Source organism: Arxiozyma heterogenica (assembly GCF_036370985.1).
Source record: "Arxiozyma heterogenica strain weizmannii chromosome Unknown scaffold_20, whole genome shotgun sequence".
Taxonomy (NCBI): Eukaryota; Fungi; Ascomycota; class Saccharomycetes; order Saccharomycetales; family Saccharomycetaceae; genus Arxiozyma; species Arxiozyma heterogenica.
Window position 1 is genome coordinate 1 of NW_027042673.1, and position 14,977 is coordinate 14,977.

At 31.8% G+C, this 14,977-nt stretch overlaps 3 protein-coding genes across 3 annotated transcripts; all 3 read left to right on the forward strand.

Moving 5' to 3' along the window:
• Positions 1–125: 125 nt before the first annotated feature.
• Positions 126–344, forward strand: PWA37_002317 (uncharacterized protein; the record flags this gene model as incomplete). The annotated part of the gene is made up of 1 exon (XM_064858890.1): positions 126–344. A coding segment is annotated over one exon (219 nt), but the record flags the coding sequence as incomplete, so codon positions are not given.
• A 4,359-nt stretch (positions 345–4,703) lies between these two features.
• On the forward strand, positions 4,704–9,584 carry PWA37_002318 (uncharacterized protein; the record flags this gene model as incomplete). The annotated part of the gene is made up of 1 exon (XM_064858891.1): positions 4,704–9,584. One exon carries the CDS (start codon positions 4,704–4,706, stop codon positions 9,582–9,584), a length of 4,881 nt encoding a protein of 1,626 aa, XP_064714107.1.
• Positions 9,585–10,051: 467 nt separating this feature from the next.
• On the forward strand, positions 10,052–10,944 carry PWA37_002319 (uncharacterized protein; the record flags this gene model as incomplete). Its single annotated transcript, XM_064858892.1, has 2 exons — positions 10,052–10,059; positions 10,173–10,944. 2 exons carry the CDS (start codon positions 10,052–10,054, stop codon positions 10,942–10,944), a joined length of 780 nt encoding a protein of 259 aa, XP_064714108.1.
• Between the last annotated feature and the right edge of the window lie 4,033 nt (positions 10,945–14,977).

Below are 14,977 nucleotides of genomic sequence, written 5' to 3' on the forward strand. Positions count from 1 at the left end.
TTATAGGGGGACCTCTTATTTCTCTTTCTATTCCATGCCACATCATTTTGTCTTATCCTTTTCTTCCCAATCTTTCATCTGTTTATTTCTTACTTTCCCTCTTAGATCACTTATCTATGTTCTAACACCTACATACCCTCCTTACCTCACTACTTATCACCCTATACCAATCTATCTTTTCCCTGCAGATATTCCATCATAATATAAATATTTACATTCTCTCTCATCATATTCCCTATGTTTCCATACATCTCCTCATCTACTCTACTACTTCTCTTCCCTCATTTACCTATTTTTACAACATCTACACTCATCCCTACTCTCCTATTCTCACACACCAATAATCTGTAAGAGTTGTTGTATGTAAATGGATGAATCATATCAATTAGTATAAGTATAAACACTCTTACTCAAGTTCTGTATATTACTAATTAATGACCCTAATGTTGTATTATTCCTTCTTCTTTTTTTGTATGATATTAAAGTTGCCCCTTAATATTCTTACTAAGATGTATTTAAATAAGATGATTACCCCTGACATATCTCTCAATAATCAAAGGCCTCTTAACAAAATCTGATATAACTATCACTCTCTGGAAATCCTCCAATAGACAAACTTACAATATTAGCCATAAGAAGAATTCTTACATCCTTCAATTCCAAATATACAAGGGAAAATAATGCTTTATATTTGTTATTCACTACATATTTAAAGATATTAAAAACTTTAAATTATTATTTTAATAGAATCTTTGGTCCTTCTGTTATTGACATTAATAAAGAGATCACTTAAAAGCTATCACAACATAGTTGTGACTGTCTTACCAGTATCAACAATGATTAGTAATTCATTATTTTTCCTAGGTCTTGTTTTTACTAAAGCTTATAATATAACATCACAACCCTCTTAATATATGTCTTTTACATTCCTCGTTCTTAATCCTATTTCTATATATCAAGTATAAAGAAAAACTAAGCAAAAAAAGAAAACTAACGCCATAAATAGTATCTTAAACTAATCTGTTTTTTTCTTGATTGTTAACTATATAAAGCGATTCATACCATGCAAAGAACACAACAGCTGAAAAATTGCACATGATATAAAACTCAAAACATAGTCGTTTAGAACATGATGTATATATATTTTGAAATCTGAAGTTCATTTTTTTTACAATGACTCCAAAAATCAAATTAACATTGTTAAATCTTATGTACGTCGTCTCAGTTGGAATTACATAAGAAGTATTGAATATATAAAGATAAACAATGTTAATTCTGCTGTTAACTATTCTCTTGTGACTGCGCACAAATATTGTTCTATCTTTTTATTTTAAGAATGAAAAAATTTAATTAGGCTTACAGAAAAAGCAAGTAGATAAAGAAGACAGGCCATTATTAAGTTATCTTGACAACATCTGCTACTTTTGAGATATGAAGTTGCCGAACCGTTTTCTACAAACCCTGCCTCTAAACAAAGACGAAAGCTAGAAAAACCCAGAATATTATTTCATGCCCGATTTTTATCATGTTAGTACGATATAGATATATATGTCTCTTTGTGTTCTATTTTTAAATTTTTGTCCCTGAATTATTTTAGAAAACCCCCACTCCTATAATTTTAAAAACACCTCACGTTAGCACAATCTTGTTTAATACATATATCGGTTCTATCCAAATACTACGAAGATGCAGTAGCAATTCTTACTAATCAACACTATCTGCATGACGAATTTTCAGTAACCAAAACACAACTTGGCATTATTGTAATTTTTTGGAAAACAGAATGAAGAATTTTTATATCTCCAAAAAAGTAACATCTATACTTGTAATGTGAATTCAAATTGGTGGTGCTATATCAAAATAAAAAAATTGGAAGTATTAGAAAAAATTGATTATTAAAACTACACATTTGTGTTAATATTCCCTTCATGTAGCTAACATGTCTACACGACATAGCTGGTACAATATAGTGTTATAGATATTGTAAGACTTTTTAGAAGCAAGATAGAAAAAATACCATGGAACGGTGGGTTTGCTTTTTTTTGCTTTATAACAGGCAAAAAATGTACACAAAAAGACAAACACAACGTTTTTGAAAATTTTTTCTCATCTATTATTGTTTATGTTTAGCTAACTCAACTTTTTCCTTTTTTTCATAAAAAAATTTTTTGCTTGTGCGTTCCAGTAAAACAGAAAAACATGCTCTTGTCATGTAAACGCATATTCAGACCAATTACCACAGAAACCTCATTTCACTTTTCAATTATTCTGTAGTAACAAAAGCAAAGAAAATTTTTGGCAAAAGTAAAAATACTTAATTCCAATTTCTAACCGGTTAAATTTTGTCTACATTTGGACAAATTTTTATCTGATTGTTTAACTTTTTTAGGGTAAAAAACCACAACAAGTTTGATTGTTCAACTCTTCTTCTAGCAAACGAGGGTTTGAACATAGTTTTGCAACTCGACAAAGAAACTAACTTTCTGCTTGAACTTACATCAAGATGAATAAATTATGTTTTCCTGTTTCTAATATGAATATAGTAAGTAAGTAGAAAAAACAAGTTATTATCTTCTTTAAGAAGGCTATTCTTCAGTATTTATCTAATTTATAGTATTTATTTGTTGGAATGTACAATTCCACAAGCAAAATAACCAACAAAGTTTATTTCTTTTTTTAGTTAGCAACCGTCCTAGAGTGATTGTTGTTATTTTTTGTCCAAAGGACTTGTGTTAGGTTTTATTTTTAAATTGTAAGTCAATTCTTTACAAAAGCCATAGAACTTTAGGGTTGTTTTTAAATTGTCATTTTTAGACATATCACGAAACTTAGGAATAAAAATACCTCATTTCAGTTACTAACAGAAATATTCCTAAATACTAGTACAAGAAGATGCTTTGGACAACAATAAATCCCATAATCTAAAAATAAAAAACATGCTTAAAAATAGTTCATTGTATACTATCTATTATAGTCATTTCATTCAACCACCAATTGGCAAACAAAAAACAAAAAGAAATACTCTGTTATCAAGTCTTGCTACTTTAAAAAGATACAAACTTTCTATCATCCTTTGACCTAGTATAAATAAACAACATCATAACAATAGGTCAAATATAATAATAATCATCTTTTTTCTTGTTTGTCTTAAAATTAAACCAAATATCTATCATTAAACGACATTGTAAAAGATTTTAAGGATTCCACAAGGTATACGTCATTTTTTCTAGTTCAATAGTACTCCTGCATGTCTTAGATATTGTGTATCCGAAAAGAAGAAAAAACACTCCACTTAAATGGGGAATTTTGAATTTTACAAGTTTTATTGTTCTTATACTAGATCGGAAAAAAGAGAAAAAAAGCAGAAATAGGAATATCACACTAAAAAGTCTAATTGAGATCTAAATCTGCCAGGAGAATAATCATATTTTAGATCTCTATCATAATAGATGTTCTAATAGAACAATAATAACTTTAAATAATAAATTCTTGGTTAACAAAAGAACAATTTTACTACATGCTAACGTCATATAAGGTGCTGATCCTTGCAATACGAACTAAAAAAAGAAAAAAAATTGTTGATGGTTCTTATAGTATATAACTTTATATAACTTATGTATAAACAGTAACAATGCAATAAAAATTCTTTACCCCTTTTTTAAATTATACATTCCTATTCGATCCCACGGTCACTGCCAAAAATTTTAATATTCTATTGTGAATGAAGTAATAAATTTTGAACATTCTATAGATCGATTTACTATAGAATATTGTGATATGTATAAAAGAAATATAGACACCAAATAACTAACTAATCAGGGGCGATGATCCTGTAAGAGTGGGGATTCTCTAAAATAATTCAGGGGCAAAAATTTAAAAATAGAATACAAAGAGACATGTATATCTATAGTGTGGTTAGAATTGTCTGTATTGTCTCTTTTCCCACTTGTGTAATTTTTTTCTTCACTTTTATTCTTTTTGTCGTTGCATCAAATACAAAGACGAGTGTTTCCAACACAACAGCAAAAAGGAAAAAAAACTATTTGTCCATTCTTAAATTTGTAAACTTTCCCTTTTATGTTCTTCAAAAGTAAAGTATCTAGACAAAACTAATTCTATTGTCCTGCAATGTGAAAATGTCTAAACAATAAACAATATTTTTAATTCTATATTTGGAAATGTTTTTGAGGACTCAACATTTTCTGTTTCCTTTTTCGTTTAAAGAAATCACTACACAGTGATATTTTTTTCCTATTAGAAATAACAGAATGATTGACTATGCTGTGTTTCTAGGTTTTACTTAGATTTTTAGTCCAATTGTTGAAGATTACAGATCTTTTTCTTCATTCTTTGTTTCTACTCCTTTACACACTTTTATTATTGAAGATTTATTGCAAAACTTTATTTATATCTTATTCTTGTTCAGTCAAAAAAACAGAACCTATTAGACAATCATTTTTATTGTAAGTCATGAGCACATTTTTATATAAAACTACTATGGATTATGTCTGAATATTCTTTCGTTTCTTGCTTCTCTTCTTGCAGGCATGAGCATCATCTCGTTATACTTCTAGATGCTACCAGTATAACCGAACTAAGTACATCACCTCAAATAACCAAAAAAACTAACGCCATAAAATATACACACCAAACTATATATTTTACTGAAAAGTCAATAATTCTGAATATTTGAAAATAATATAATGGTCTCAAGTGCCTTACCATTGTGCGCGGCACTGCTTTTAGCTGCTTTTTCTGCTGTATCGAAGGCACAAGTATCTTATGCTGTTACTACTTATACTGCACCAGTTTCTGGTTATTGGAATCCGGCTACTATTGAAGGTGAGGGTCCTATTGTAACAGTGGACAGAATAATTTTTAATAATCCGTATAATGCATCTAATGATGCTAAGTGTTTGTTGACACCAGAACAAAAGGCGGCTGTTTTGGACCTAATGAATAAGTACAGATCTATGTTTGTTGACACTCCTAATTTGACCTGGTCTGATGCTTTAGCCAAACGGGCTGCGTGGTGGGCTTGCAAATTTGATGTATACAAGGACATTCCAGAAGACCCTCCAGATTACGACTACAATATTGGTAAAAGCATGTACGCAGGAGCTGCTGCTAATCCAGTCGGTGCTGTAGACATGTGGTTTGATGAAATTAATAGTTATAATTACAGCCATCCTGGCTTTTCCTGGCCAACTGTACATTTTACACAGCTTGTTTGGAGATCCACCACAGAGGTTGGTTGTGCTGCAAATTTATTTTGGCCCGCTTTTGACGGTTCGCCCAATCAATACTTTGTTGTGTGTCAGTACTTACCTGCTGGTAATATGTTTGGTCAATTCCCTGAAAATGTTATGCCTCTGAAACCAGCTTATAAAAGTCTTCATTGGTCAACAATTCATTCGGCAACCGCCCCCATAAATTGGACATCTATGTCTCTATATCAAAAAACACATACTGTAGCTCCAATTACTATAACTCCGACATCAAATCCTAACCCTGTTTACACAATACCTTTTGGAGATTGGTCAAACTTTTTTCCATCAACAGCCCAGATAACTTATATAAGTGCCACTGACAGCTCAACCACCACTGCAACAACAACTGCTTCGAAAAACGGTCATAGTTCTGGTATCGATGCTACTGAAAGATCAACCACTACTTCTAAAAAATCTGCCTCTAGCAACAGTCATAATTCTGCTATTGATGCTATTAACAGATCAACCATCACTTCTAAAAAATCTACCTCGAGTAACAGTCATAGTTCTGCTATTGATACCACTGACAGATCAATCATCACTTCCAAGAAATCTACTTCAAGTAACAGTCATAGTTCTACTATGGATGCTACTAACAGATCAACTACCACTTCTAAAAAATCTACCTCAATCAGTCATGGTTCTGCTATGGATGCTACTGACAGATCAATCACCACTTCTAAGAAATCTGTCTCAATCAGTCATAGTTCTGCTATAGATACCACTGACAGATCAGCTACTACTGCAACAACATCTACCCCAAGCAACAGTAATGGATCTGGTATTGATGCTATTAACAGATTAACCACTACTTCTAACAAATCTACTTCAAGCAACAGTCGTGGTTCTGCTATGGATGCTACTGATAGATCAACCACTACTTCTAACAAATCTACCCCAAGCAACAGTAATGGTTCTGCTGTTGATGCTACTAGCAGATCAACCATCACTTCTGAGAAATCTGCCTCAAACAGTCATAGTTCTGCTATGGATACCACTGACAGATCAACCATCACTTCTAAAAACTCTGCCTCAATCAGTCATAGTTCTACTATTGATGCTACTGACAGATCAACCTCCACTTCTAAAAAATCTACCTCAATCAGTCATGGTTCTACTATTGATGCTACTGACAAATCAACTACCACTGCAACAACATCTGCCTCTAGCAACAGTCATGGTTCTACTATGGATGCTACTGACAGATCCACTGCTACTTCTAACAAATCCACCTCAAGCAACAGTCGTGGTTCTACTATGAATACCACTGACAGATCAACTACCACTTCTAACAAATCTACTTCAAGTAACAGTAATGGTTCTACTATGGATGCTACTGACAGATCAACCATCACTTCTAGTAAATCTACCTCTAGCAACATTCATGGTTCTAGTGTCGATGCCACCAACAAGTCAACTGCCACTTCTAAGAAATCTGCCTCAAACAGTCATAGTTCTACTATGGATGCTACTAACAGATCAACTGCCACTACTAACAAATCTACCTCAAGCAACAATCATAGTTCTGTTGTTGATGCTACTGACAGATCAGCTACTACTGCAACAACATCTACCCCAAGCAGCAGTCGTGGTTCTGCTATTGATGCCACTGACAGATCAACCACCATTTCTAACAAATCTACCTCAAACAGTCATGGTTCGGCTATGAATACCACTGACAGATCAATCATCACCTCTAATAAATCTACCTTGAGCAACAATCATAGTTCTGTTGTTGATGTTACTGACAGATCAACCACCACTGCAACAACATCTACTGAATATACTAAATATGCATTGACTCCAGAAGAACAGGCTGCTGTTGTTCTCGCACACGATAAGTTGAGAGCTTTGCATGTCGATACTGGTAATTTGACCTGGTCTAATACTTTAGCTGTATATGCTGAGAAGTATGCTGCCGTTTATGATTGTTCATCTGGTAGACTTGTGCACTCTCATGGTCCATACGGTGAAAACCTTGCCCTGGGATTTCCTAATGCAGTCGCTGCTGTGTACGCCTGGTATAATGAAATTGCCCATTATAATTACAGCCATCCTGGCTTTTCCATGGCAACTGGACATTTTACACAGGTTGTTTGGAGATCCACCAAGGAGGTTGGTTGTGCTGTAAAATATTGTGGCCCCTATTATCGTGATTATGTTGTTTGTGAGTACGCACCTCCTGGTAATTATGAAGGTGAATTCCCTGAAAATGTCATGCCTTTGAAAGCATCTGTTTCAAGTAGTACTTCCAGGAAACCTAAGTCATCCTCTACCCCTTCTGCTACTTCGAAGAAATCTACCTCAATCAGTCATAGTTCTGCTATGGATGTCACTGACAGATCAACTACCACTTTTAACAAATCTACTTCAAGCAACAGTCATGGTTCTGTTGTTGATGCTACTAACAGATCAACCTTCACTTCTAAGAAATCTACTTCAAACATTCATGGTTCTACTATGGATGCTACTGACAGATCAACCACCACTTCTAACAAATCTACCTCAATCAGTCATGGTTCTGTTATTGATGCTACTGACAGATCAATCATCACTTCCAAGAAATCTACCTCTAGCAACAGTTGTGGTTCTGCTATGGATGCTACTCACAGATCAACCATCACTTCTAAGAAATCTACTTCAAGCAACAATCGTAGTTCTAGTATCAATGTTACTCACAGATCAACCTCCACTTCTGAAAAAGCTGCCTCTAGCAATAGTCATGGTTCTACTATGGATGCTACTAACAGATCAACCATCACTTCTGAAAAATCTACTCCAAGCAACAGTCATGGTTCTACTATGGATGCTACTGATAGATCAACCATCACTTCTAAGAAATCTACTTCAAACAGTAATGGTTCTGCTATGGATGCTACTGACAGATCAACTACCACTTCTAACAAATTTACCTCAAACAACAGTCATGGTTCTAGTATAGATGCCACTGACAGATCAACCATCACTTCTAAGAAATCTACTTCAAACAGTAATGGTTCTGCTATAGATGCTACGGACAGATCAACCACTACTTCTAAAAAATCTGCCTCTAGCAACAGTCATAATTCTGCTATTGATGCTATTAACAGATCAACCATCACTTCTAAAAAATCTACCTCGAGTAACAGTCATAGTTCTACTATGAATACTACTGACAGATCCACTGCTACTTCTGACAAATCTATCTCAATCAGTCATGGTTCTACTATTGATGCTATTCACAGATCAATCACCACTTCTAAGAAATCTGCCTCAAACAGTCATGGTTCTACTATGGATGCTACTGATAGATCAACCACCACTGTAACAACATCTACCTCTAGCAACAGTAATGGTTCTACTATTGATGCTACTGACAGATCAACCTCCACTTCTGAAAAATCTACTCCAAGTAACAGTCATGGTTCTGCTATGAATACTACTGACAGATCAACTACCACTGCAACAACATCTACCTCGAGCAACAGTCGTGGTTCTGCTATTGATGCTACTTACAGATCAATCATCACTTCTAAAAAATCTACCTCAAGCAACAGTCGTGGTTCTGCTATTGATGCTACTCACAGATCAACCATCATTTCTAAGAAATCTACTTCAAACAGTCATGGTTCTGCTATAGATGCCACTGACAGATCAGCTACTACTGCAACAACATCTACCCCAAGCAACAGTAATGGTTCTGCTATGAATACTACTGACAGATCAACCACCATTTCTAAAAAATCTACCTCAATCAGTCATGGTTCTGCTATAGATGCCACTGACAGATCAGCTACTACTGCAACAACATCTACCCCAAGCAACAGTAATGGTTCTGCTATTGGTGCCAGTAGTAAGACACATGCTGCTGGTGAAGCTGCATCTGCTAAAACAAATGTTGCTCACTCCGTCACAACCGCTACTGTTGAGAGCACACACACGGTAGATGTCACTGAATGTCCAATTTGCTCACTATCCACCGCTACCACTTCATTTTCTTCCCAAAACAGTCAAACTGTCCTACATGGTGAACCAGTGTTGAGAGTTAGTACAGTTTATACTACAGACGGTGTTGTTATCACTACATACACTCCTTCATGTCCAGAAAGTGCTAAGACAGGTTCTGTTTCAGCTTCTGCTGCTACTGCTACTGCACCTTCAGACGTAAGCATGGAATCTGCCCATTCCAATGTTGTTCCATCTGTAGGTGTTGCTACTTCTTCTTCTAATTCTGCGGAAAGTGTTACAGTTGCAAAATATGAAGGTTTGGCAGCTAGTTTGACCTCAGATGTTCTATTCAGCGCTATTTTAATGGCTCTTATTCATTTGATCTAATTATGATACTGTTTTAGAGAGGCATTTGAACCTGTACTAATAATTGACAGACGCTGTAATATATCATTTATTGTGATTGTCTGATGTTAGTATAAAAAAATTACAGCACCCGTTGATTATTAGTACAAGTACAAATGCCTCTTTTTTTTATACTAACCTTGATTTTATTTATTTACTTTTTGTATAAAATATTTTTTTTAAATATAATTTATTTACAGAACACTTTTAGTTGGTCTAATTTATTTTTACCTAAAAATATTGAATCTTGTCCTACTACTACGAGCATGACCTTAGTAGTCTACTTCATTCTCATCACCATGACGCTTTCCTTTCTTTACCTAAAAAGCATGACTACAGGGGTTGTATAAGTTATTGACCTTCTTAAATACAACTTTATGCGTCTCAAGGACGATATTTTTTTCATTTCAGTTGTGAAGAATACGTCACTATCTATATGGAATCCTTCAATGCTATCGTAGAGACCAAATATCTGAAGATCCTACTGAAATATATCAATGATCATATTTGATACTCTAAAGAGACAATATAAAACAATCAAACTACTCCAATAGATGTAAAAGTGAAAAGATCTGTATCTTTGAATCAAATACTGAATGGGAACCCTATATCTAAGAGAACTAAGCTGAATGGGAGTAAAATAAAAGGAATATCGAAAGACCCAGAGACTGTCGACCTTGTGGAACTACCTGAGCAGGTAGACCTCGATAACGTTCAAACAAATAAACCAAAAAATATTCCTGTTGGTGTTAATGTATCCAACGTCTCGGTGAAGACATTTCTAATGAGGAAACCACCAAAGTTTGATAGGCAAACTAAAATAGAAATAAAATCTTCAAAAACAAGTCGATATAAAAAAGATGTAGTACCCTTAGATGATTTAGAAAATACAGCTGATGAAGGAGATCACCTGAAAATCCAAGAAGTAATAGATTTGGAGAACGAACATTTTGAAAAATTGATTAATCCAAAAAAGTTAATTCAACCAATATCTAACATAAAGAAGACCAACTTAAAGGAACTATTAGTGAATATGAGAAACAATAATCTTAATACTACTACAAATACATATGATGACGAATATATTACAAAGTCCTTCAGGAGATACAACAGTGTTTCCAAATTAGATCATTTACTACCACCTTTGTCCCATACTCTGTTGACTGAACCATTTGAATCTTTTAATAATATCACTTCCAATAATAATGATATTGAACTAAAACAGTTGCACAAAAAGAATTCAAGTGTTATTTCGTACCAAATGTCATTATATATACTTGAAATGTTTACATCTAATTATATCTTAAAACTTAATAAAATATACAAAATAATAGAAATATAATATACACCCATTAGTTTTTAATATTTCACTTTGTATTATCTTTTCCAAAAACTATGTCATTAAATATTATTCATTTGTAAGTATTAATAGTATTATGTGAAGAATTTAGATGTTGTAATGTATAAATTATTTAAACGCATTAATAAAGGTTGGATTTCATATTTATTTAATGGTGAACTAATAAATTTTAGAATTCTATTTATTATGATATAGCAATAAATATTCTAGATATATATAATATTATAACCATAGGTAAGAAAAGTCTATCTGTTATTTTATTTGTAAAATAATATCCACTAGCTTTTGCCTTATTTTCTTTTTATTTAATTATTAGTATACTTATCAAAACTGTTGAATAATAGGCAGATAATCACTACTTTTTTATTTAAAAGTGATTTTTGTAGATCATTAAAACAACTTTTTGAAGAAAATATTTCAAGAAAAAGAAATAGTGAAGGATCAATGTGTGTTTGTTTATAAACACCATATATATTTTCTGCATAGTTTTTAATAAAATGGAGATCCAATTTGTCTAAGGCTCAAGTAATAGAAATGTTAGATATAAAATTCATTATTGTCTAAGATAAACCAACTATCTTCAATACTACTGTGCTAATCATCAATTCTATCATATGTGTTAAAATATAACTCCACATAAGTTATTGTCTCTATGGAACCTGATTTAAGTTTAACTTGCTAAAGTTAGCATCAATACAACACTGCCAATCTTTATCATTTATCAAAATATTTCAGTTGCAATAGATGCTAAAGCCTAGAAATTATTTGCATTCACTTATTTGGCATTTTTAACTATAATAACGTAGTCGAATTTAAGATTGCATAATTTCATGGTAAATAGTAGTTTTGTTTTCGAATCTTGCAATTTCCTTTTTGACATTTATGCAACTGGCACAAATATGTTGTTTTAGACTACTTTTGTGCATGACATCTTGCCTGTTGTTGTTTGGAACAAACATTGAGAAATTTTCCTTTAAACGACCACATAATAGCAAAATAAAAATTGGTTGAGGGCAAAACAGAAATATCTCACTCACATGAAACTTTCTACTTGCTTTCATCGTAAAATGGGCTAATAGATGTTTCCAAACAAGCAGAGGTAATTATAATACTATAAACGTTTTAATTATGAATTTTAATTGTGATTTGACATCAAGGGGGAATATGCTATAGCTATTGTTTCAATAATTCATGGTATTTATTGTTTTTGTTTCAAATGGATTGGAAAATTCTAGTGAATACCAAGTTTGTAATTTCTTTGAAAACTAATATGGTGTTGTTGAGAAGAATAGCCAGTCAATACGTAAGCTAAAGTTTTTTAAGACGATCCATAGTAGATAAAGCTGTTTATGTTAAATGTTTTATTTTCACTTTGAAAGAAATGCATTTTTTCATTACTTCAGCGCAAGAAAAACAGTTTTTTTTTTCTGTTGTTTTTGATCAGAAAAATTTGGACATTCATTTTTTTAATCGTATTAGATGTTGATGTTATTGCATCAATGTTTTTATGTAGTATTAGGAAGTGAATCATTTCTTCTAGTTTGGAATGTATGCAATCCGCAACCTATAAGAAGTAGTTGATTCATTATTGTATAAATATTTATTATAGTTAACAGAAATAATGCCCAAAACATACTCATTATGATATATACAAAATCTTTTGACCCATAAGAATTTAGTATAACAAGAGATTGTCGTATCCTGTATTATATAAAAAAATGAAGTTCATAGAAATGAAATTGTAAGTTCAAATTGATTTATCCCAAGCATATTTCTAATTAGTATTCAATTAATAGGGAAAATTGATACAGTCATTTATGAGATTCTTTTATATTATTACAGTTGAATATCAGATATCCAGAGATCTTTAAAAAAACAAAAAACACTTCTAACAGATATAAGTAAACATCTTTTATATTATGTTATAAAGCATATTGTCCTAAGAACATATTTTAATTCATTGAAGAGCAAAAGCTCTAATTCTAATGATAATAAGAAAATGTTTATATAACTACGAAACCATCAAAATTTTCATGCTTTATAAATTTGAGGAGGTATTAGAAGTATTGTTTTAGAAACATAGTGAAAAGCAAAAATTAATTACGGTACAGTATCTTGGAGAGACATAGTAACGACATTAATATCGGTGAGTATATTTATTCTTTTAGAGGCAAAAAGAAAATTAAAACAATTCAAGTGTATATTGCTATTGTTATTTTAGGAATACTAAAAAGATTTAATAGATTTATAACAAATCACAAAACTGAATAATACTCAGATAAATGTAAGTTAGCTATATCTTGAATTGAATTTGGTGCTTTTACGTATAATAGAGATGTTTTAATAATTACTAGCGACTAAGGATATTTATTTATTAGAGTCCTTTTCAAGTTTTAATTGCCAAGTATACTAAGGTTAATTTACACTTAACAGAGATATAGGACATCAATATTCCTTAAATTTGGTAATTTTCAAAATTCAAACTAAAAATGTTGTTCCTTTCGTTTAATTGCTTATTTTTAATAACAAATTTTCATATTGTAGTATCCAAATTACCATAAAATATTTGTAGTTTTATGTTACAATTGTAAAATTTAGTAAGCTATCATCTTCAATATATGGCTCAAAAGAGATTTTATCTTTCAAATTTATTGTTAAAACCACTCTTTTGTCCAAGTGTTAATTTAGCAGTGAAGACTACTCGCTGTAACTTGTGTTTATTCTGTATTTGAATGATTATTCATGTGTAATATTAGAAATCTCTACTACTTTATTGATAATATCGCCCCATTAGTATAAAATTTATCTTGAAAAAAGTTTTGTTGTGTTTTTTATTGCATATAATGCCTAAGTGTATCACTGACTATTTAAAGACAATATCATATTAATATAATTAATGATAATATTTGAAAATCTAAAAAATATGAGATGGTCTATATTTACACAGATATATTTGACATATTTGTTGTATGTTTGATTGAGTTTCTTTATATTATTCATAATGACTGTGTTTTCTAAGGATTTTGACAAATCCAGAAGATTTTAGAATGATTTATTGAAAAGCAGAAGCATGACTACTATTATTACAACAGTCCCATATAACCTGTTTTGATTTATATGAAAGAAAATCGAAGACAGGTATCCTTGGAAAACGAAGTGATTTGTAGTAATTGTTGGATGTCTGTTTCAAAAATATAATAATAGAAAACACTCTATCATTAAAACAGATTTGGCTAGCAGGGGTCTTAACAAAAGTAATTAATTAGGAAGTTTTCTGAGATATTTATTTATGTTTATTTGGTGTTTTATTATCTAACCCATGTGAAATTCAAGATTGAAAGGACTAATCTCTGTCTCTTCAAAAGAAAAATGGTTACCTACAACAGGATTCCAGTGGTTGTGTAATTTATGGATTTTACATGTCCCATTAAAGATTTTGCTTTCTTTTACAAGTCGAAAAAAATTTTTTTCTCTGACTGCAGATATTTTTCGTGAGATTTAGCTCGAAAGCCGTTGACAATAGAGTAAAAATTATTATGACAAAAACACTACGGCTTTATCCTAAAAAGGGAAATGTCCATTAAAAAAAGCTTAGATTTTGTTTTGTTTTTCCGAATTCAGTGGATAGAATTTCCTCGAGATCGCATTGTTATTCAAAGTTGCAAATATTTGAAAAAAGAAGAACTGTTAAAAGGAGTCCTAATTGAGGAAGATAGACTAGGTACGTAAGTCTTCCTCCTTGTTGTAGCGTGTAACAATCCTGTTTAAGGCTAGATGGTAGAGTTAACATTACAGAAAAAACTCATCCAGTCTTTCGATACTTCAGTGTGTAGGATAGACACTTTTATAGAGGGTTTCCAGTACATTTTATGGAAAGTATAAAATAGAAATGAGAAGTATTATGATTAAAAAATAATATGTTTTAAAATATAAGAATTTGCAGGTAGTAGATGTTTATAGTATGCTATGTGAAGTATTCTTTTGAGTGTATCTTTAAAATGATTTTAAAAGAAGA